Consider the following 25,256-nt stretch of genomic DNA (forward strand, 5'->3'; position numbering starts at 1 on the left):
TCAAGCCCAGATGTGTATGACCACCTTGGCACTTTCTTCAAAAGAAGTTTAACCTATTGGCCTGGGAGGGTGAAAGTTAAAATCATCCTACATGCATTTCTGTGTCAACCGAGCACCAACACTGGAACATCAATTAACATTAAGCCACATACTGTTAAGCAAACCAACAGGTTTTACTCTTTCCTACAAGCCTGCCACCCAGCAGTGCCTCAGATAGTCAGATAGCATACTGCGTCCTCCCTCTCCTGCCCCCTTGCTTGCTACACCCAAGGCCTTGCTCATACAATGAGGTGCAACAGACCTTGGCTGCTAACAATTAAGGTATCACAAGAGACAGGTAACAACAACCTGCCTCCGGTTGCTTTGTGATAAAAAGATTCTGTGAGTTTTCTAACAGAACTGATCACTTCATTCCCACTGAAGGACTTCAGAATGATCTTCTGCAGTGGATTAGATTCATGTGAGCCCTGGAAAGCTGAAGTTAAATCATGCCAAGTTCCTAGAGGCCAAAATTTCCATCTGGAATTTAACCAGGAATGCTTCAGAGCCTGTCCAACAAATTAGTAAATTGCTACATTCTTCATGATGAATAAAAGTCTACTAATTGTCAGGCTACCTTCTAAGAGTCATATGAAGAAAACTTTAAGGCTTTTTTTTCTACTCAGATCTCTCATTCTCACGGAATTAACAGCAATAGTGAAGAATCAGCACTTCATAGCATTTCCTTACTGATGGGTGACCACACTGAAAAACAGAAAGAACTTCTTGTTAGCCATATGCCTTTGTAAAAACACACCTTACTTTATGATGAGTCTTGAATGAAACAAAGACAGACATTAGGCAAACACTGGGGAGTAGCACACTCCCAGTGTAGCCCACACCACCCTGGAGAATGATACTACAAAATGAAGGAGACAACACTGCAACTACTACCTAGTCAGATCCTTTAAAATCAAGAGGGAACAATGAATGAAATACTGCTAAATGAAGTAAGATTTTATTTTAAATATGTATGTCCCATAACATATTTAAGACTACTTTTGAGCACCTAAGATCATTCAGATTAGCGTTTTTGACTGTACTTGGGTCTGCAAGTGGAGAAAAGCAAAAAAATTGAGATTAGGAAATAACTGATGTGACATGCTGCAAAAAGCCAAACCAGCAAATAGAGCTTGCACTGGAAGTGACAAGTACCAAAGCAAGCGTACACTCCTGGAAGATGGAACAAAAGACAGAACAAAGGATAAAGAAACAAGGTTGACTTTATTTAAATTTAACACAACTTTTTTTAGAGGTGATGAGGCCAACTGGTAACACTTACAAAACAATAAAATTTAAATCCATTACTGCCAAAAATACAGAAAGAATCTTTGAGAACATTCTATACTTTTTTAGTCTTAAAAAAGTATACTGAAAACAGAAGTAACAAGAGAACATACAAAAAGTTACTTAAAAAATGCAGTTACAAGTTCATTAATTGTTCCAGATTCCCTAAGAATTTCTCCATTAGCAACAATTAGCTTCCAACTAGAACTTAGCCTTTGTAGCAGATATTACAGCTTTAAGAAGAAATAAGCAGTCTTGCATCAGTTTTGCAGGCTCAGTGTCAGTAAGTGAAGCATCACAGAAATGTTGGAAATATTCATGATGGAACCCACATATTTCCATGTGTATCAGGGGCACTCGTGTAAGGAATATTCCAAATCCACGGCTGATCTGTAAACCAAACCAAGAAACACGCTTAGTGACAAATTCGCTTATCAAATGTACAATTTTGACCTGCCTCTCTTCCTCCCTTCCCTTTGGCAGATAGGAAAGGTAAAGGTTCCCATGCAAATTTTCAACTTAACAAGTGCATTTCATCTTATTTTTTTTAAAGGAGGTAAGATTTAATTTTCAATACCTAAGAATAAACCTGCATGAACTCTAAAATGCTCAAGTGTACACCTCGCTTTTTTTGAGCATTACATCTACAGATGAGCAGCAGCCTGTTCCCACTCTACTTCTCAAAATACACAAGCTATTCCAAATCTTGGGAAGGAGAAATTCAGGAAGAAGAGGCAAAGCAGCAGGAGCCGATCACTAGTTCTGTAGCCTGCTCCAGGCTCTTCTTCCTCCTAGCTACACATTGCAGAAAAGCTGCTGAACTCTGAGTTCAAACTATTATTCTACTTCTCTCCCACTAATACCACTATTAATAGAGTAATCACTACTAATAGAGAAATCTTCCTCTTTCTTTTCAGAATGATTCTTCCCCTCAAATAATATTACATAACCCTACCCTACTTTTTCTTAGAAGTCAGATATTTTCTGTGCAAAACTATTGGTGAAACAAGCTACTATATAGTTGCTTTTAACATCAGGTAAGATTTAACATTTTTTCACTTAACGGGAGCAATAGCAGCAAGTGAAAGACAATGACCATGTACAAATGCTGTATGACCCTGCTTCCTTACTGATGTATATGTACCACAAGCTTTTCAGTTTTTGATTCCAAGCTTTTGAAAGTTAGATCTGCTGATTTTCTGGAAGAAAACAAAAAAGATGAACTAATTCCTATTTATAGCCTCACTATGTATTTTTCTTTTCATACCTTCGAAATCTAGTCTTTTATTTCTGATACCTTAATTGCCTCAGCTACACCTTCTGGGAATTGTTGTCTAACCCAGTGTAACTTTTCCTTGGATCCTTTATAGAGCAGCAGAACTCTGACACTACAGCTAATTCACAATAAAACAAACGGTGGCATTTCTAACCCACCATTACTCCAAGATCACCTGAAATCTCTGACAAAGCACTGCTTCAGTCCTATCTGGGCAGACTGCTGAAGATTCTCTCACACTGAATAGACTACTTCAAAGATAGAGAGGCCCTGGAGAAAAATAATTTTTTCCAAGTACATCTCTTGACCCCTTCCCCCACTTTTTGAGTCAATGCTATAGAAAATGAAGTCATGAGCTGGCAGTGATACAAGACCATTTGCTTTTGCAAGTTCTAGCATATAAGATTTTACAAATACAGTATATACAGTGTAGGTCAGTAGCATGCACGCAAGCCATCTTCAAACTTCATGTTCTCAGGCGTATGACAGATGGCAGTGCAGTATGTACAGCCAAACCCAGAAAGTCTGTGAATTAAAGGATCATACTATAGAATAATAAAGCATAAAATACTATTAAAGCATCCTTGCTATTCTCTTCTGAGAGTTTAAAATACAAGTGTCATTTGCACTGCAAATGGATAAGGTTCTGGATAAGTTCTTCCTTGTTGATTTCTCACTACAGAATGGATACTTACAACCTCTTCTACAACACTTCATGAGCCCTCCAGTTGGAAAAAAATGTAGTTTTGAAGAAACTACACATAGAGAAAGGTTATTCTACTGTCATGGTTTTCAAACTCTTCGAACTCTGACATCTACATACACGTTTCATTAACAGCAAACAATCTCTCTTGCAGAAAATGATGATTTGCTTCAGCTTCTCTTTTCTGTTCTTTTCTATTTTATTTTATTTTGAGGGGAGCAGGGCATGATATTTAAAAACAATTTATCCTGTCCTTTCAGAACCTCTCAATGAAGAAAAACATACCTAAAAGGTCCCAGGAAGGGGAAAAAGTCAGACTAGGCACAGCAGATAAGGTAGCAAAAATACACAGCGGCTTGCTTTAATATGAAGTAAACCAGATTTCCTGGTTCTTTGGGTTAGTTGACTGTACAATTATTATTTTGTTACTTTTTATATCAGAAAATTGCTTTTCCAAGCACTATCCACAAGCCTCCCCCAAACACCACTCTATGTGGTTAAATCAAGTTGCTATGTGACATGAAAATATGATTCTGATATGATTTCTCCCAGAGAAGTTGTCTTACAAACTCCTCACTTCAATCCAAAAGAACTCTACTGCTACCAACTACGTTACATGGATTTATATTTTACAACTAAAACTAAGAGAAAGCAACAGGAAAATTTCCTATGTGTGCACCACTGAGGTAATATAATGTATTACCCCATCAGCACCATCTTAAGCCACATCAACACATACTTCCGTGACCTATGATTACGCTTCAGTGGAGGATAAACTATTTCTCTGGGAGAGTAGGGCAAGGCAAAACCAAGAAGTGACCTTTCTCACAATGATCTCAAATTACACTGTTCCAATCACTAAATGAAGTCTGGTGTCTGACTAAATAGGCAAGCCAGATTTACTTTTTTTTTTCTTCCTTGCTACACAAGATGGAGGAAAGGGACAGATAGCAGATCACTGTGTTACTGAACATAAAAGATTTTAAAAGATTGTGGATCAAGCCTATAAATTATGAATGAAATCACAGATTATTTGCATCATTTACTGATGAGTTTATCATTGTATGTTCTGATAAATATTTTATTGCTTTTCAAGATTTGAGATGCATTTATGGCAGTGTAAGAATTCTCAGACTGGAAGCCAGGCCCTAACTGATGGACACCAACTAATACAAAGTCACTGGGACAGAATGACAAAGAAGAATCACTGCAAAAAGATTATTTCCACACACTAAGGGACTGCTTTTCTTTCACTGTTGTGTTATTACGCAATGCAATTCTGTATCACTATGTATGTCTGATTCAAGATCAGAATTCCTACAAACAGGATGAAAGTGCATCCTGGTACTGCTGTCTTCTACTTTGACTTTATATGGCAAATAAACGTCCCTGCTCCTGACCATCTGTTTACTATGCTTCCCATTTCTTTTCTTTCCTAACAGGAGTTTTCTGATTATTTGAAAGCTACGTATAATTTGCTTTCCCATGCTTAGACAATCTGAGTTCATGGAAAAACCCCTGGAGCCTTTTCTCTTTCAATTATAGGGATCAGTCAATATGGCTTCTTTAGGGAAAGGATAATTACTTGCATTTCTGCTTCTCAAGACTTCATTAAAATAAATCTACACAACTCTCTAGAGACTTAGGGAGTTGATAACTGCATTGTTATGAACAGATTATGAGTCCATTCCTAATATGGAATTTCTTGAAGCATTTTTTCTACCAAGAGGCTATTCAGAATAGTCAGGAAAAATGTGGGAAGCTATAGGCTGCTGACTTTGCTTCTACTGTCAAAGCATTCTATCTGTTTTTCACAGGAGAAAGCTGAAACTCAGAAGCTGGATTACAGACAAGCAAATTCACTATAGGAATTATTCATGCAAGAACTGAAAAATCCTTCAGAAAAAGAGTCCATATGAAATACACAAGTACTTCATATGGAATACAAAGTTCATATGAAATACACATGAAGATCACTAACCCAGCAGATTAAATGCAGGGAATTAAAAAAAAATACACGAGTACTTTTGTTGTTGTTTTTGTTGTTTTTCCAAAGGGAGATCGCACATTACACACATTTGAGAATATGCACATGGACTCAAGCTTTTCAATCTTAAAATTCCCAGAAGTTTAAGTATGGCACTAGTTGTCAATTAGGTTCTGCTGCATACGTATCCCAAGCACAACAAATTGCAACAGGAACTACCTAAAAATTCATCCACAAGATGTTCACTGCACTTAATAGAACATCAACTGATATCCAACTACTCACTTCACTAGGAAGAGTTGAAAGTAAGGTCAGTAATAGTTACAATACGTAAAATATTCTTTCCCTTTAGTTAGCAAATAACTCAGGCACAGTTCATCACCCTCCCTGTAAAACCACTGATATTTAAATGTGTTCTATACTAGACAAAACAATAATAAATAGATCGTATTATGATTTCATTAAGCCAGTAGTTTCTCCACTGTGAAAGACAGTAACATTTAAAAATACCTTCAAGTGTAAAAGAACGCAGGAAGTTCCTGAAACAGATGCACCATCTTTACAAATTACAAAAGTAACGCGCATCATATTCCTGCAAGCCTTAACAATGATAGGCTGAAGTTCTACTGAATGTAGGTGAAAAGATGCAAGACCTCCCAAGTTAATGCAGGTACAACTGCCACCGTGAGAAAAGACAAGATCAATTCATAGCACATATATAAGAATACAGAAAATAAGAACACTTATTTACTTATTTATTAAAGAAGAACGTATGAACGTACTATCTCAAATACAAAGTCAGGCCACTATAATGTTAAAATAAAGCTTTGGAACATAACTCCATTAAAACAACTTAGAGTTACTTAGATTAGCTCACTCCTTATATAATAGACCTACTTGTCTTCTGAAGTCACACCATACCTTTGCTTCCATACTGTTCTGGAGGTAGGTCAAAAGGTACAGGAAAAGTTGTTGCTGAATCTTTACCTTCTGAAAGCATTTTCCCTTTCACATGGAAGTAACCTTTGTCCAATCCCTATGAAGGAAATGCACAGAGTATAGAAGCTTATTTTACTTCGTGACCCAAAGTAACAGGAAAATACTAGTTAAAGAAATACTGCATACTACTTGAGGGACTAGATTGAAAGCCACCGTTTTTAAGCTACAACCATGTGAATCAAGATCTCTTTTAAACTTCCATTTCTTGTACCTTTCAAATCAGTGGAATATTGATAAACTTCTTTAAAACCAGTCTACAGTCTTTTGTAGAGATAAGTCTCCTCATGGCAAGCAGTATGTTCAAAATATACCAATACACAAATGTGTTAAGATTTTTACAGGTCTGTGAATTAGAACTTGACATTGACCAAATAAAACATAAAATCTGGAGTTACTTAGAAAACATGCAACAAATTGTACACCTTTACCTTCAATGATCCTGGAGTCACTCAGAGATTGATAGAAATATCATATAAAAATGTAAGTAGCCATAGATACGTATGTAGTGGAAAGAACATGAAATAGACAACGCTATAGGTGAAAGCATAGGAATTGCCTAAGTGCAGTGGTGGTGGTGGAGAAAGCTTTTCTGTACTTCCTACATTAGTTCAGCTTCATTAAGTGAGGAAGCTGGGTAGGGTACATCGCTATGCACCACGCATAAACTGACATTCTAACTGCAAACTATAACAGGGAAAGCAAACCTCACAGAAGCCAGCTGCCTGTGAGCTTTTTCTCATCTCTCACGAAGAGGTAATAGAGAAATGTGGAATGGTAGACAGTGCTTCTCCGGTTATCACAAGTTGGTTCAAGAATCAGTGACAAATGCCACATCTATCCCACTCTGAAGTGGGTGCTTCTCACACAACATGAGAGAAAACACACAACGGAGTGTACACTACATAGATTGTAGCATATTCTTAGTCTTTTTTTTTTTTTAAATCTTTCCTCCCTCCAAAAAGAAATTAACACTTGTTTCTGCTTCATTTCTTCTACAATGCCCCTCTGTCCCGTTACTTCAGCATTTATCTTTATGTCCTCAGGTTTTGTTGTACACCTCTGCTTTCTTCTTCCTTGATCCTTCTCCAGTCACTGGATATGTTTTCCCCTCCACTAAGTCTTATTTCTCTGATGCTTTCTCACATCATCACTGTACTCCATTTCAAAATTGCTTTATTCATCCATCAAGATTTAACTCATGGAAGTGTTCCATTCAGAAAATACTGAGCAAAATGTTATTTAGAAGTTTTCCTCAAAAACATCCTGGAATGAAAATCTATGTTATAGAATACATCCTTACATTCAGGCTCTCTGAGGAGATTCGCTTGTTTTTAAAAATATCTCTCACGTCAATCTTCACATAAAAAAAAAAAATCACAGAAATTGAAACTATTCACACATGTCTGTTTTGAGCGTTTCCTGAATGTTGACAGCTCCCATCTTGAAGAAATAAATAAATAAATGCTGCCATCTACATTTTGCTTCTCAGAAATCCCAGAATTTTTCCTCTACAGATAGGTCTTGTTCTTCTACACATCTGCTCATAGCAAAAAACGTTGAAAAGTTAAGAGATCCATTTCTCAGTTGGGAAAGCACGTGTTTTTGTACTTACAAAATTTAACACATGCTGTCATATGTTTTATTAGTGCCTTAGCATCTTACATTGTTAAAGTAGGTATCAGTAGGAAGAAAGCGAGAAGGGAGAACAAAGTAGAATAGTTTTTAAAGCTTTTGCTATTCAAACGCAGGATAGGATACAGATTATAAGAAACAACACACAAGACAGAGGAAAATCACTAACCCGGTTCAAGTGGGAATTAACACTAATGTATTTAGACACTACTGAAGTAACTTCTGCTGGAGACTGCTGATGATTCCATAGTTGTTACTTGGATGATTATGGGACTATTTTTTCCCATACAGGTAAAAACAGAAGAGCTTTCTGGCAAAGATGGTTAAATACTGACTAGTCTGGGCAGTAAAGACTTAAGGATACAAAGAAACTTGACAGTAAACTGTGATTCTCTGGCCAGAACACATGGAAATCTACTCAGTACTGAAGCCATAGTTTCTTTATTTCTAAGAACTCTACAGTGAAATTCAGGTATCTATATCCAAAGCTCCTTTGCTTGCAAAATGTGGTTTTGTCTTTATAATCTCTGAATTCAAAAACCTTGTAACAGTTCTAGAAACACTATGAGCAAGGTTTAATGTCCTAAAGTCCACATACAATGTGAATGAACCAAAATGTTATATTTACTTTCTGACCACAATCAGTTCCACACAGTGCAACACTCCATCTGAAATCAGACAAAATGAAGAGCGAAGAAGTACGACATTAACTTGGAAGTTAGTTCTGTCTAAGTTAAATTATAACTGAAGTTCAGTCTGAATTCAGCAAAAATGACTGACTGCTATCAAATCCATTTTCAGCTCAACGCTCTCCCCACAGACAACTATGAAACAGTCAACACATATCATCAGTATGCTATTTCAGAATCCTAAGTGCTATTGTCAGATGTCTGTGCTGATCATTCATCTGTAACTGTGGCATCTACAAGTCTATCCAATACCACTAGACAGCAGTAACAGGTAACCTCTCAGTTTAATATCAACTACTATACTGGAGTTCATATTTCTAGCAGTTAACTGGCTAACCACATTCCTCAATAAGCCATTCAAAAGACTTAAGAATTCCACAAACATTTTTGTACCATCCTATTAGTCTAGCTCAGTTTATCTTTTAACCTTACGAGACACAAGGCATGAAAAGGTTCTACTTTTTTCACTTCTTAGACAATCTATTTATTAAAAATGCTTTCCATTATAAATATCCTGGGAGTGTGTAACAAAATAATTACTTCAACATGCTTTCCAGAATAACTCCATACTGTTAGGTGATGGGTTCTCTCAGTTTCTTTTATGTATTAAAAATATAATTTATTTCAACCCTTAGAAAGGAATCCCCAGCAGTCAAAAGAACAAGCCTGAAAATGAGTAACAAATAAGATATGCCTTCTTCACATCTGTCTTTAATAAACAGGACAGTTATCCAAATGGTACTTGCCCTGACCTGGAAGTCTGGGACGGGGTGCATAATGCACCCCCTGTGATTCAAGCAGAGACGGTCAGAGATCTTCTCCTCCATCTGAACTCCCACAAGTCCATGGGGCCAGATGGGATCCACCCAAGGGTGCTGAGGGAGCTGGCAGAGGTGATTGCCGAGCCACTTTCTGCCATCTATCAGCATTCCTGGTTATCTGGAGAGGTCCCACAAGATTGGAGGCTTGCCGATGTGACTCCCATCTTCAAGAAAGGCCGTAAGGAAGACCCGGGGAACTACAGGCCTGTCAGCCTGACCTCGGTATCAGGGAAAGTTATGGAACAGATGTTATTGAGGGAGATCACACGACACGTGCATGGCAATAAAGGGATCAGACCCAGCCAGCACGGGTTCACCAGGGGCAGGTCGTGCTTGTCCAACCTCATCTCCTTCTATGACTGGGTGACCAGACAGGTAGATGAGGGAAAGGCTGTTGATGTAGTCTACCTGGACTTCAGCAAGGCCTTTGACACGGTCTCCCACAGTATTCTCCTAAGGAAACTGGCAGCCCGTGGTGTGGACAGGTTCACTCTTCTCTGGGTGGAGAACTGGCTGGAGGGCCGTGCCCAGAGGGTAGTGGTTAATGGAGTTAAGTCCAGCTGGCGTCCTGTTACGAGTGGTGTCCCCCAAGGGTCAGTTTTGGGGCCCATCTTGTTTAATATCTTTATTGATGACCTAGACGAGGGAATTGAGTGTACCCTCAGTAAGTTTGCAGATGACACAAAGCTGGGAGGATGTGTCAAACTGCCTGAGGGTAGGGAGGCCCTTCAGAGGGATTTGGATAGGCTGAACAGCTGGGCTGAGCAAAATGGGATGAGGTTCAATAAGACCAAGTGCCGGGTCCTGCACTTTGGCCACAATAACCCCATGCAATGCTATAGGCTTGGGGCAGAATGGCTTGAAGAATGTAGAGAGGAAAAGGACCTGGGGGTGTTGGTTGATGCTCGGCTCAACATGAGCCGGCAGTGTGCCCAGGTGGCCAAGAAGGCCAACAGCATCCTGGCCTGTATTAGAAATAGTGTAGCCAGCAGGAGCAGGGAGGTGATCATCCCCCTGTACTCAGCTCTGGTACGGCCGCACCTCGAGTACTGTGTTCAGTTTTGGGCCCCTCACTACAAGAAGGACATTGAGGCCCTGGAGCGTGTTCAGAGAAGGGCAACAAAACTGGTGAGGGGCCTGGAGCACAAGTCTTATGAGGAGCGGCTGAGGGAGCTGGGATTGTTTAGTCTGGAGAAGAGGAGGCTCAGAGGAGACCTTATTGCACTCTACCACTTCCTGAAGGGGGGTTGTGGTGAGGAGGGGGTAGGCCTCTTCTCCCTGATAAGTAATGACAGGACGAGAGGGAATGGCCACAAGTTGCGCCAGGGAAGATTTAGATTAGACCTCAGGAAGCATTTCTTTTCTGAAAGAGTGGTCAGGCACTGGAATGGCCTGCCTAGGGAGGTGGTTGAGGCACCATCCCTAGCGCTGTTCAAGAAGCGTTTAGATGAGGTGCTAAAGGACTTAATTTAGTAGTTGGGTAGAGATAGTGATAGGAGGATGGTTGGACTAGATGATCTTATAGGTCCTTTCCAACCTTATGAACTTATGAACTTATGAACTTATATAAGGTGAGAAATGGAGATAAAAAGGCAAATGTGGTTCTAATACCAGGATGTGACCATTCCGTAAACACTGCTTTTTAATCAAGAAGCAAGATCTAATGTCAGCAGCAGCTGATTTTTCACTGAAGGCTAAAATTGTAAATGATGACAGCTGTAGCTGCGTTGAGAACAACCATGCAACATATTTGAGAGTCTACATTAGCGCAGCAGGCTGAGATCCAGCCTCAAAGCATAAGTTCTGGAAAGCATTTTAAAAAACAAGAACCAACCAAAACAACAACAACAACGAAGGAAAAAAAGTATTCAAAAGATGTCAAGGGAGAAGCGATCTATTTCCAAGTCTGTACTCAGCAGAAGACAGAATCACAGAATTGCAAGGGTTGGAAAGGTACTTGAGATCAAGTCCAGTCCCCTGCTACAGGAGTTTTTAAGGTTAAATATTACATTTGTGCTACGCAAGCCCTAACTTTTATCAAAATCAGTGTCAGTAGCTATAATCAAACTACGTGAAACAGCAAGAAACAGAACTATCAGGAGTCAGCAGTATTAAAACAGCATTCCAACAGCTAGAGTGTGTTGAGACTCTTGAGGTATAGGAATGCTTTTGTTCTGTTTCAAAGCATTTAGCCTAGTTTATGTTCTATATATTTCCAGTGGCTAGCAAACTCTAAAAACAGTACTGTTTTCTGGAAACATGTTAGTCTATTTTTCTACCTCTAATACCTTCATTTAGACTACTGTAGTACATAATATAGTATGACCATACTGAACTAACAGAAGTCTTCACTCCAAACTAAGTTATCTAAGAAATGCTTTTTAATGCAGAGTTAACTCTGCAGGGTATATACATACAATATTTGTACAAGTTAAGCAATGTAGCATATGTACATGCAATTATCTGATACTTAAAAGCAAGTATAGCTATTTATCCCTATGACAGAAAAATATGCACAGAAATTTTATCTCTGCAGATATTTCCCAGTAAAAACAGGAACAACTGCTGCAATTAAGTTGTGTTCTGAGGTCTGAAAGTCAAACTTGAAACTAACTCACATATACTGATGAATTTTAGTACAGCCACCTGTACATTTGCACATTCACATGTTTTCTGTAAGTAGGAAAAATAAATGAGCCATCTAAAGAAAGCACTATTTACTTGCATGAAGCATGAATCTTTATATTGCATATATTTTAACCACACTATTAGCACAAAATCTAGCTAGACTTCAAAAATGAAGAGATAAATTAGAAGTACAAGTCTCATTTACACACATTTCTGAGGGTCTTGGATGAACAACTTCCTTGCTAACTTGTTGAACAAAAACTAACTAACATTCTGTAAAAAGCACAGCAGGCTAAGCAGTCTAAATGAATGAGAAGAACCTTGATAATGTTACTGTGCCACAAATTTATATCTGCATCTTATGTGCATCTTTTCCTCACCCAAATAGTAAAGAAAAGGAAAAAAACAGAAAAGTAGTATGAATGATCAGTGCTCCACTCATGAAAGCAATTGAGCAGGTTAGGACTCTTAAGCCAAGAAGAATTTAAGAGGGCTACTGAGTGGCATAAGAAGCTAATGTGGATCAAGTGTTTACTGCCAATAGATGGGTAAGCCATCAAATGAAACCATGTCTCAAAACACATACTTCATGAGACATTGTTAAAATTAGCCAGACCAGCTGTGAACACTAGATGACTACGTGCATTTAACGTAAGTTGCTACACAGTCTCTAACTCAAGGACACTTTAAACTACTGTATATATGGTTGCCCAATTGTACTTTTCTATAAGCATCTGCTTCTGTCCACTTGGTTTCCAAATGTATTTTTGAGAACACAAAATAAAGCCACTCACCTTTTACACCTCCAGCAGTGGCTACTTTAGAATCAGCAAAATGGGGAAAGAAAAGGGAAATACAGGGCCTGCCTCTAAAGTACACCTGGCATAGTACCTTTGCTACATCCAAGCCCTAGACATCTGCAACTATCTTCCTCCAAACCGTCTCTGATCAACCTCCTCCATGGGCTGTGACTCCAAAACCAGGACAAAAGAAGGTCATCTTGAATATCCTACAAGTTATCCTAGTTATCCAATATTCACTCACCCCTCTGCTCACCTTCCGTTCTTCCTTCAGCATTCACCTGATCTTGTTCGAGATTACAAATGGAATGAGAAACTGTGCAAATTGTTTTTCTTCAGTTTGAGCTAATTCAAGGCACAAGGAATACACTGAGAACCAGTGCTGGTACAAAGAACAGAATGAAGACAGCCACAAACAGACTACAATCATAGCAGGACAAACCAATTATGCAGTTCCATATGGTAAGCTGATTTATTACTTTGAAATGTTTGAGATGAGACAGATTTCAACCTACCTTTCCAGGTGGTAAATCCTCTAATAGACTGATCTGCTAAGTCAAGTATAGCAATTGTACTTGTCACCAGAGCACAATGTGGAGGGGCAGCAAAACTTTACTGAATAAAAAAAACCCGTCACTCCTCTGCAACTGGGAGCCCAACCCTCCCTGCAGCAGGTGGAGTTTTAAGAGAGGCCCTGAACAGCCAACAAATAACGATGACTGCCATGACCCCAAGATCAGCATCCTTTACAAATCTCAGCTTGTCCTTTAAGTATTCAGTAAGATCAAGATCTTGGCCTGGTTTGTATTAGTAATTATTCTGGCGCTGTATATGTAGAAATTGGATTCATTTACTCTGAGTAATGACTTCAATTTCTGCTAGTCTTTTTTTTTTTTTAATTTATTGAATATAGTTACAAAACGACCATAAACTTTGCTGACTAAGAATGGGGCCAACAGGCAATATTCTCATCTCTAAAGGTTAATGATACCATTGAAATGAATGATTTTTCACACAGACTGGGATCACAAGGGTGAGATTCTCTCACTATAGAATCTAGTGTAATTCAACTGAAAAACAGCCTTGAAACAAGTTACCTCAAGTTACAGATGCTAAATTAACTTTCATTTAGAGATATCTAGAACCAGAGTCTTGAAGTGCTGACTTCTGAACCTGTATAAAAGGAAAAAAATTGCCAGAAGCATTGCTGTCTACTGCAATATTACAATTGCACTTAATGAATAGCATATTACTGTAGTGACAGCAACTTGTACAGATATACCTGAGGAAGTACCTTAAACTAGTGAGGACACTAGTGGCAATTACAATTGAGGTCAGCTAGGCAATTACACTTACCACAGCTGTATTAGCTCCAGTTCATGGAAAGTTTCAGCAATTTTTACTGAACTCTCTGCTGCTATAACTGTCAACTGGCAGTTCTCAAAAAAGAAACATCTTGCATGCATTAAACTATTTTTGGTTTTCAGATACAGGATTATGCTAAGCATGCATCATAAGTACAAATTTACACTGCAATAAAAAAAAAACAAAGAACACATCAGCCAAGGTTTCAAATTCTTGATGCCTACAGTTGTTATTTTTTTTTAGCAGTCCTTATTCACTCAGTGACAGTGACTCATCTTGCCACTGTGTTTCACAAAGCCATTAGGTTCCCAAACAACCACACACTATTCCAACCCACTCCCACCCCACTGCAAAATGCAGCTTGTTTACACTGCTAAGTCCACGTTCGGTTCACAAGTGTGAGTTCAGTATTAAGAGTACTGGCACCTAGGTTTCACATTTGATGCTGTTTATATTAAATATATTTATTTACCACCTCAAAAAGAAATGACAAGGCACAGAAACAGCATTTTTCATGACAGACTTTTTTCTCGAGAGGTGGACACTCCTAAGATGAAAACTAGAACTTCATTACTGAAGTTAGATTGACAAAATTCCAAGTGTTAGATAAGACAGCAGGATCAACTACTGCAGACTTCAAGCTTGAAATATATGTTTCAGAAGGGAAAGTCACAACAGATACTAGGAGCAGTGGAATAAACTCACAGCGGACAGCTTTCACTTATCTATTCAATCCGATACAAACTTACTGGGAGATAGTGCATAGAAAGTTGCAAATTTTTCCTCCTTCTTGCTATCACAAGCACTACAAAGCAAATGTTTTACATCCCAATATTTATCAGTCCAACTTGAACATTCAACAATGGCTCTTTTGCACTACAGGAAGGGTTTACACTGCTTGCTGCTTCAACTAACGGCAAAAATAACACAGCAATACAGCAGTAGGAAATACCGACCTTCAATACACAGTGGGGATTGGAACTGGAAGAACAGGAATACCTTAACAGCCTGATCCAAAAGACCAATCAAACAGAAAAATGGCTTTTACATGCTATAAAGTGTTCTCAGGGGTTCATTTTATAAAAATCTAGAGTGTGCACCGGAGCAAAGAATGCAACCAGACTACTGAAAAAAACTTGAGTAAATCAAGATAAGTGCCCTTCTGTAAGAAACAGAATTCTCTCCAGTTCCTAAACAAAGAGGTCTGGCAAGATCAGAGAAATAAAAAGCAGTCCTAAACAATGTCTTTTTCTCCTCTCAACCTGATGAACAGAAGACTTGGGCTACATTGTGAATTGGTTACCCATGAATAGTTACCAGAACAATTCTTTACTGTTCACATGGGATTTATAGTGAGATAACTGAACTTTCTGTACAAACAAACCTACAGTCTCCTGCTGAAGGCTGTAGGAGATGCTTAACAAGTATTAAATGTGCTTTTAATCATCAGAAAACTTTGCTTTGACTGAAACTTAAATCCAGTGTCTTTTTGATGCAGTGTAAGAATGAAAATATACTTCTATTTTTAGTAACTCTCAGTTTCTTAACAAATAGCTAAAACATTTTGTTTCAGATGCTAAAACTGCTGTCAGCAGAAATAGAAGCTTTTAACAATTTTCATCTGAATGACAACTGTCATATTTCTAGGTGTTTAAAGGCAGGTGGGTCAAACTAATTTCAAGAAGGTAACTTGAAATTGCAGAAATTTTGTGACTGCTTAAGAATCTGATCTTTCTGATCATTAAATGCTCCTTACCATAAATTTCTCTTCAAAAAACCAAAGCCTGATTCTAGAATTAAACTGAGTTATTTACAGAAAAACCTGAAAGAAGCGAGGTCCTAAATTTCAGGTGAGGAGTGAGGAAGAAAGTTCAAGGTTTTTTTTTTCCTCTCATAAACTTAACCTCTCTGAAGGAGATTTTGGTGATCTTCCCTATCCTGCTCCACAAGCAAAAAATTCTACATAAAACTGAAGGATCAGAATAGAATGAATGCAAGTCAGATGTTCTCATAGTTACATATACTTCCTTTTTAAAGCATGTAGATCACTCAGATGTGAAACAGGTCGAGTCAACTCTCAGCAAAAGGACTTAGGTTAACTCAAGTATTCCTTGTTTTCTACCCATTTTATGTATGTTTTCCAAAATCAACAGAAAAGCCTGAGTCAGAAAGGAAATACTGATTTTATATAAAATGACTGCTCAATCCAATTAGTTAAGGTTGTTAAAATAAAAATATATCCACTAAAAACAATCGTTCCACTACCATAAAATTCTTTGCTCAGCAGCATCTGGAGATGACCACAGACTTCTTAGAACATTATTTTGTCCCTTTAGGTCAGCAGCTTTTAAAAGTCTTTGCACATTTTTTTTGCACAAGCAACTATTAATAAGGTAGTAATGTGAGTTATCAAGTGGTGTTGAAATTAGTGTGCAACATAATGTTTCCTACTGTAGGAAATCACAGGATTTTCTTGCTTCAGCCCCTAATCAATTTCTAAAAGTTGTCTGACAAAGAAACCATGGCTTGAGAATGATGTCCAAGATTGACACTGTTAATCTTACAAAGACCACACAACAATGTGAACGCCTTAGCAAGTGTCAAGAAGAGTTCTTTAGCTACAGCCATTAACTATCAAATCATTAATATTAATACCTGTAAATATTCATTGGGAGCATGTTACTATTATGTGAGTATCCACGATGTTATCTAGGAACAATGTACTCTTTATAAAAATGACTCTTCAGAAAAATATTTGGAATGATATTCGGCATACAAACTTTTTCAGAGAAACTTGCAACAGCTCCTCTGAAAAAGAAAAAAATTTACAGAGGAAGAAGTCTGAATGGCTTCCGATCTTAAGCTAACTGCTGTTCATGTTTTGGTACCAATAGGTTCACAAGGAAGAAGCAATTAGTAACATGAACAAGAGACTCATGTCTTCCCAATATTATGCAGCAGGTTTAAGCAAAAACAACCTAAAAAATTGATTTTTTTTTTTGGATTATGATGCGTGATTGAAATACAGAAACCAATACCACAGAATTCTGTGACAACTGAAACAAAGCAATAATTCTTTAAAAAAACTGACACTAAATAGATAAATCAAAGTATGGTTAAAACAGTGATCTGGATACAATATTAATCCTGAAAAATGTTTAAAATGTATCACTGGGAACACATGCTAAAGAGATAATCACATGCATACTGTTTGTTGCACTAATCCCCATAATGTGTTAGCACTGCACTCACATTGGATACAGGAGAGGTCAACCTCACGTCTCATTAGAACATTTTCATGTCTCCTCGTTCTCTGCTCCATGGGCTATTAAATAATGGATATTTGGTGTAAAACTTGTCTTCAACACGCTAAGATTGTCATCCTAGGTTTGGATGGTACGATCCTTTAGCATTTAAACTCTTACTTATGAAGACGTTCTTAGACTCAAATAGTAATATTAGAAGAGAATTAGAAGACCACCTCATTCTCAGAGTGGAAAGCACGAAAAGAAACTGTTGTGTGGCTTTGTGAATACTATAAGCTTCCTAACATAGAAACACAGGAATTAGTAACTAAATTACTCAGTCATGTTTGATATTTGTTAGCACTTGAAGATTCTCAACATATCCCAGGTTTTGCATTTGAACTATAAACTTACAAATGCTGAAGGCAAGAAAAGGACACCGAGTTCATATGAGCGGATCATTAATTGGGTGCCATTTTTCTCCAGAGCTCCCCATGCTGCTTTAGATAGATTGGCACTGCAAAGAGAAAGCATTTCAGTGAGGCATAATCTTCACAGCAGAAAATACTGAAGCTGTAGCAATGCAATTCTGACAGGAGGACTTCACTTCAATCACACCAGTTTTTAATGAAAGTAATTTGAGTATTATTACTAATCGTTATTTTTACAGCACAGTGGAAGCAGCAGAGGCAATACTAAGGACACTGAAGAACACGTGGATAATTATATAAGCTTGCTCATATCATACAGATCTATTAAGAAAAGGTCAGCCTTTTGAATCTTCTCTGCACATTTCAGATAGGAACTCAATACTGGTAAATGCCTTCAACATGACAATATTAGAAAATAAAAGGCTAGCTAATGACTAGTTATAAGACATTTAGTACAGAACATTTTTGCAAGTAATAAACAGAACAAAAGGCTAAGAGTAAGAGATACTTAGAGACATTTATAAACACAAATAAATATCAAAAAAGCTTATCTTTGTTTTAATGTATTATTCAGCACCACATCATTCTTAAACCTTCATCATTATCTGCTATAAAGTAAATAAAGTTGGAGTCAAAAAATGCAAAAGTTCTCAGAACTGACTTGTATTATTTAGACCTGGTATTATTCTGTACATTTTAACTAAAAGGCATGCTATTTTTTGATAGCAGCATATAGTGGAAGAGGAAAAAAAAAGAAAAAAGTCAAAGCAACTATGAATTTCTGCATTAGGTGGACCAGCATCACATTTGAATTACTTACACCTTTTAATAATCACCTTAACTACTACTACTGTAGGCAGCAGCACCAACAAGCAATGAAATCTAAAGAGCTTAAGCAGAAAACAGAAGAGATAGAAATAACTGAACATTTAAAAGAAAATATACAAACACCACACGTTATCAGACTTGGATTATACAAAATCCTATCCACAAGACTGAAGCAAATGTACTTTTTCATTCACAATAACAAAACCACAAAATCTTCCCTAGTGTCAAGGAATTACTTGCTGCTCCTTTTGGCTTCTTTGAAAAGGAAAACAAGTAGATGGAAGTATACACTGAATACCATCTATACTTCAAGCTAGACTGGTCAACAACTTAATCTGACAAAAGGTCAGATACCAAATATCAGCTATCTATATGTTTCATAGCAAAAAGGCAGCACAAGCAGAAATTAAGCCTCAACTCATTCTACTCTGCTGCATGTACTGGTTTGTTCATAGACCACAATATCTATCTATGTACAGCATGTATTAAGGAACTAAGGTTTAGGAAGCTGTTATTACTTCAGTTGATGAAGCTGCAGCCCGGAGAAGACTATGGATTTATTGCCAACAGTTCCTGAAGTCATAATTTCAACGTAAAACCCAAAATGCTAAAACAGATATCCTCAGGGTGCTTAGGAAAAGATGAAACAATTTTGGCACTATATCAAACCCTGGTGCATCTATGTCCTGAGTTCTGTGTGTGCGCAGTACTGTTTTTCACAATTTCATGAGAGCATACAGAGTTTAGGGGTAGAAAAAGGCAACTGAAGTGATTAAGAAGCTGAGATTGATTTTTGGGGGGAAGCCAAGGTTAAAGCAACAGAAATTTCCACTTGGGGAAAAAGGACTAAGGTATATAATAAGTTGACAAGTCATTAAAGGGGCAAAACGCATGCAAAACTGCTATTTCCCCAATCTGAGCAAATACAACTAAATAAACTGCAGAAAATGGCCAAACACAGGTGCTCTTTGCAAAAAACACTTCAGTTTTGCTGCCACAGGAGAAAGAACACTACTGGGCTCGGCCAATTGTGAAGCTGAAGAACAGAAAGCCCTATCACATCTAGGCTATTTGGTAATTCAGTTGTAAAAACCATAACTCCTTTTCAAAAGGAAGAGAAAGATTTGCTTTTGTCCTTAGTCCATGTATTTTGTGATAATAGAAGTTTTTTCTAATAATTACAAGGTCACCTGACTGAAGAGATAAATAAAGATCTAAAAATGAACATGTAATGGGAGTACACAACTCCTTCAACTACCCCTGCCCTTCTACACCTTTCTCCACTTCAAGTTTCTGAAAGCATAGCAACACACAGAACAACAAAGCCATATCACGTCACTCAGAGTGCCCAAGTACAGACTTGTGGGAAGAATAAAAGTAGCATCCAGGATATACACAAAAGACTTATTTTCTTCAGCTGATTCACTTTTAAGGAATTAATTTTAAGTGTTTCTTACAAACTTCCTACCAATTTAAAATGAAGTACTTTCTGAAAACACATGCCAAGAACAACCTAAGGCAAAACATCTCTCACGTTTAAATTCTCACAACTAATTATTTATGCCACTTAGAAAAGCTAGACTGCCTTGTTTATTACAAGCATTTTTCTAATAGAAAATTTATATTAAGCTGTGCATGTCTGTGTATACATGCTTACATGCGTGCCTATACATGTGCACACACTTTTTTGCCCTACTTTCTAGCATCCATTCAGTTCCTACTGCAAGTTTCATCTAAATATCCAGTGAGAGAATCTAAAGATTTTCTGAAGAAGGTCTCTAAAACATATAGACAAAAATTCTTAACACTACTGTACTGTAAGGATTATGGCAGCAACTCACCTGTACCTGCAACTGATAAGCAGTTTTTTTTTTTTAAAGTATAGAATGAGAAATGTATAATTAGTTGTTTACCTTGTAACTAAAAACCATGCAATCTTCTGGAAGTCATGAGAGGGTCTCATGTATGTCTTAATGTGAGGCATTGCATGACTTCGACCTGAGACTTCTGCTGACCATTTGCTAGAAACAGAAAAGGAATATTTTTCAGATTTCTTTCATATAGAACAAAATATAAAATATACATAAACCAAAACAAAAATAACCTCCTCCCTATCACTGTTATATAATGCCACATTTTGGATTTTTTAATAATTTATCCTTCTACACTACATTTAATACTTGTGTACTCCTTAGAAAGGCTAAAAATACATTATTAATATTGAATTGAATTGCCAGGGACAATTCTTTCTAAAAACAAAACAAGCATTCTCAGAGTATCAGGAACCCCTAACAAGTTTTCCATTCCTTCTCTCCAGACAGCATTCAAGAAACTAAGTCCAAACTTCCAGCCAATTTTTCTTCTTTTCTTCTTTGAAAATGATAAATGGTTATGCCTTTAAGCAAATGAACTTTGTCTTGGCACCAAACTAACCCTTGCAAAATTCCCCAAAGTTATTACATGTATTTATACACGAAGGAGAGGCAGGGAGCAGATTGTTGATACTATTCTTCTACTTCCCTTCTCTGTGCCTCTAAGCCACTGAGAAACTTGAGGCAGCAGAAGTCATATACAAAAAATTAAAACAACAAGCCATTGCTGGAGTAATACAACATTGCTTGCAGTTTAGTTAAGTAACATCAATCAGTAAATGATAAACAAACGTACAGAACTGAAGGTGTGTAACCATGGTAACTATAAGCACTTTCACCCGCAACCGTTAAGTCCTCACTTAAAAATCTGGAAGTGAGAGGACTTCTAAATACACCTACATCAAATCAGAGACTTCTCTTTCCCAGATCTGTGGCAGAGTGTTACATTCTAATCTTATTCCCCTAATTTAGCAAGTCTTCTCTAAAAGATTGATCAAAAAGTTTATCAGCTCTGAAAAACTTCTCATGTGAACTGTGTCCACTTAAAGGCCTAAGAATATTCAAGAAGGGGAAGAGAAGGCCAGGAATTATTTATTTACTGGGTCTGATTTTCAAAAGTAACTTCCACATGAACACATCAAGAGGCTTTGCAGTTTAGTAGCTGAGATTTGGATACTTCAGGACACCTGTGGTCAGATGAAAGCAAAATGCTTCTAAGAACTGGTACTATATTCTGGAAGGTTAAGAGCTGAAACATTGCAGCAATGTTGTGAACACACCAGATAACTTTCCGTTTTGATACACTTGAGAGAACAAATTCAATGCAGTGTGCAAGCTAAGGTATGCAAAAAACACAGAGAGCTAATCAAGCTGGTGTTCCTCTATGGAAATCTACAGTTCTACATAAATGCAGTATGCCTAATAATATAATACCACAAGTCAGCTATTGTTAATAGCCTACTTCCTTTTTGTCTTCTTAATATTTATTTGTTAATATATAGAGGAGCAAGGTAATATATATTAAGGAGCAAGGAAAGTTTTTATGCTTTTCTCACTGATATTTGATAATTATCAAATATAATTATTCAGGTGCCTCCAGTAAAATAACTGTGTAAGAGATATTTCCACTTCAGCCTAAAAGTAAGCATCTCTCTGAACTGCGTAACAGAACGACTCAAGAACTGAAAAGTGTTTCAAACAGTCACAACCTCTGACTTTTAATTAAGCTACATTTCAACTTCATAATGAAACTGTACAGGTGCGTTTTAAGAAAAAAAGAGCTGAAAGATCACAGAAGGCCTTAGGATACAAGATCAGCTGTTTTGCACAACATGGAAGAGAACACATGGTAATAACAAATTCAGGCTAGTTCTAGCCAAACTGACTTAATGCGTTTTAAATAGCCAACTTTTCATCAGTGCAGCTACCAGAGGATTTATAAAGTACTGATCCCACATTGCAGTAAATTTTGGGTGGATTCAGCCTTACAGAGTTCAGTTCACCATAAATACAGTAAGTTAAATGAAACTAGCTTTGAGAAATCTTACAGAGCAAAACCACAGCTTAAAGCAGTTATTGTGTTGACAGATAGGTCACAGAAGTGTGTAACCTAAAGGCCCAAGCGTGAGGTGACGAAAAGGAGTTGATATATCAAATTCAACTACTTTAGCAGTAAAACAGAAATTTTTTTTGCTAGCTTTTAAAAATTCTTTTATATTTCTAGGATGAGAGCTCCTTATCACTAATACATCTCAACTGACTTCAGAGCACTATTCCTGACATTTTAATCAGTAACTTATTTCTATTTTCTCAGTATTTTGTGGCATTTCAGTCCAAAGGTTCCCCCCCAGTTTGTTTTGTTTATATTTACACTACCTGTAATTGCTAATGTGATGATTAAGGCAAGTCGACTGTGAGAGAAAGCACTGAACGGTCAATCTGTTTTCCTAGTTTTAAACCAACAGTTTCCACTTGCCCTAGCCCCGCCATTTTCCCAATAACTGTTTGTGTTTCATGTAATTCTTATCAGAAGAAGTGTGGTGGTGGTGATAACCATACAAATTCTCCACTATAAATTAGTTAACTTTTGCAGTATAGAAAAATACTCACTTGCATTGCACTACAGATGAGAATGTTTACAAACTGTTGCTTTTGTATCTACTTTGCCACTTGCAACATTTCAGAGGAATGATTTCTTTTTAAAATATTTGATAAAAATCTGTTTTACTTTCCAGTAAACTTTTTGGGTTTGAAAATTGGAGACCGCAGTGTAGTCAGAATACATGGAACAAATATCATTCAACATTAGTGCCTGATACTTCTGGCACAAAGAAGGTAAAGGACCGAATACAGCCCACCTCACCTCTACAAGTGAAGCTGCTGAGATAAGGAAGACAGATAATCCTAACATTCTGAAAGTTAATCCATGCAAACACATTCAGTGCAAAAGCATAGCCAGGAATAACTCATTTTCTACTACACCACCTCTTTCATCACGTAGTTCTTAACTTCAAACAGCAAATAGGCATTCTATCTCAAGATACCGGCAGCAAGGTTTGAACACAGTTATGAGAACTCATACCGTTAATCTCACCATAAGAGAACAGTAGGCCCTCTGTCAAAATGCTCCATATCTTTCATCTTTTATGATGTTGGGAGAAGAACACTGTAGCTCTTCAAAGAGGACAGACTATTCTTCAGAACTTTAAGGGCCTAAAGAATATATACAGTGTTCTAAAAATACCCAATACAACTATGATTACAGACTTGTCAGTGACAAATCAAATAAGCTCTCATCAAGCTGAATTTTCATTCTCTGAAAACAAAACTTTGACAAGCTAATGTTATAAACATAAAAAACATCAATCAATTAAATAAGCCTTAAAAATACAATGGTTTATTTACTGTTAAGACTGATAAACTGCTTCAAAAAAAAAGTAGCAATTAACAAATCACTGACTATTATAATTCCCTCCTTAACAATGAATAATTCTGGAAGGAAAAAAGTTCCTCTAACACAGAAAAAAATCCCAGAAACATGTACTACTTATACCATAGCTAATTTAACAAAGAAGTCCAGCATTCGTGTGCTATTGTAAGAAAAATAAAATCAATATTAAGTTGAATTATGTTGTTATTTTTAGAAATTACTTCCAAGAAATCACAATTCAAAGCTTCATTACAGGTTAAATACCCTCAACTTTCAGTAGAGTTAGAAAAGCAGCCTGCAGACAGGATAAAATTTGCATGTTTGGGGACGAGGTTCTGCCACTTGAGGTGAGAATATAGGCCATCATTTTCCTACTCTGTAAATCCCTCTCTCCTGAAAAGAAGATACTCTTTCTCCCCCCGGTAAGCATAAAATATTTGTCTTTTTTCAACCCTGGTAAACCCCTTCATTTTCTTAGAAGTTTTGTATTCTTTTCCAATGAGCTAGACAAATTCCTCTATTCTCTTTGCTCCTCAAAGTCCTGTTACTATATCAAGCTCATCTTGTATTTAATACAACTGAAACAGGACCAAACATCTTCTGTCAATCCCAGATTACCACAGATAAGAAACACAGGATATATTAACAACCTCCATGCAGGCTCTCCTCAAGGGGCAGTGTCTTGTATTTATTGCAGGATAAGAACCTACACCTAGAATGTCACTGAAGAGCAGATTATGCACGATCACATGTCATCCGCAAACAAATGGTTTTGAAAAACCCCTTCTGTTGTCAGAGCAAGATATGAATATGCTCAGTGACACACATGTGCAGTGCTCTCACTGAGCAGGAATAAAACATTAGTTATTAATGAGATTACTCATGTCATAAGAGATTTACTGAAAACAATTATTTTTTTCCCCAGTAAGATCCTCACAAGGTATATGCTTATCACGGAAGGCACAAATTAAGGCTAGACATTGGCTAGCAAGGCTCATAGCAGCAGCAATCATGCTCTCTCCACAACAGGAGATACTCTGGGCAACTAGGAATTGTATTCTCAGCCTTCAGAATACACATCTCTACCAGCCCTCAGTGTGGGTCAAGTATCTTAATAGAACAGCTTACACTTGGAACAGTTAAAGTTTCTGGTGAATAGAATGGAAAGCTGTGGTCTTGTAAGAGGTTACTAGATCTTTATTTTTACTTCTGGATTTGTGCAAAA

The 25,256-nt window shown here is 37.3% G+C and overlaps 1 protein-coding gene across 1 annotated transcript in view; it reads right to left on the reverse strand.

Annotated features, from left to right (window-relative positions):
* Nucleotides 1–1,244: 1,244 nt before the first annotated feature.
* TDP1 (tyrosyl-DNA phosphodiesterase 1) overlaps nucleotides 1,245–25,256 on the reverse strand; it is a 36,299-nt gene continuing 12,287 nt past the window's right edge. Inside the window, exons 13-16 of the mRNA XM_065751558.1 lie at nucleotides 20,644–20,751; nucleotides 17,886–17,988; nucleotides 6,214–6,328; nucleotides 1,245–1,716 (exon numbers count right to left, since the gene is read on the reverse strand). Coding sequence (XP_065607630.1) covers nucleotides 1,643–1,716; nucleotides 6,214–6,328; nucleotides 17,886–17,988; nucleotides 20,644–20,751 — 400 coding nt within the window. The 3' untranslated portion in view covers nucleotides 1,245–1,642. The remainder of the gene's footprint in view (nucleotides 1,717–6,213; nucleotides 6,329–17,885; nucleotides 17,989–20,643; nucleotides 20,752–25,256) is intronic.

The sequence above is a fragment of the Cyrtonyx montezumae genome, unplaced genomic scaffold (assembly GCF_038088225.1).
Source record: "Cyrtonyx montezumae isolate F1298 unplaced genomic scaffold, pur_monq_1.0 scaffold_10, whole genome shotgun sequence".
Taxonomy (NCBI): domain Eukaryota; kingdom Metazoa; phylum Chordata; class Aves; order Galliformes; family Odontophoridae; genus Cyrtonyx; species Cyrtonyx montezumae.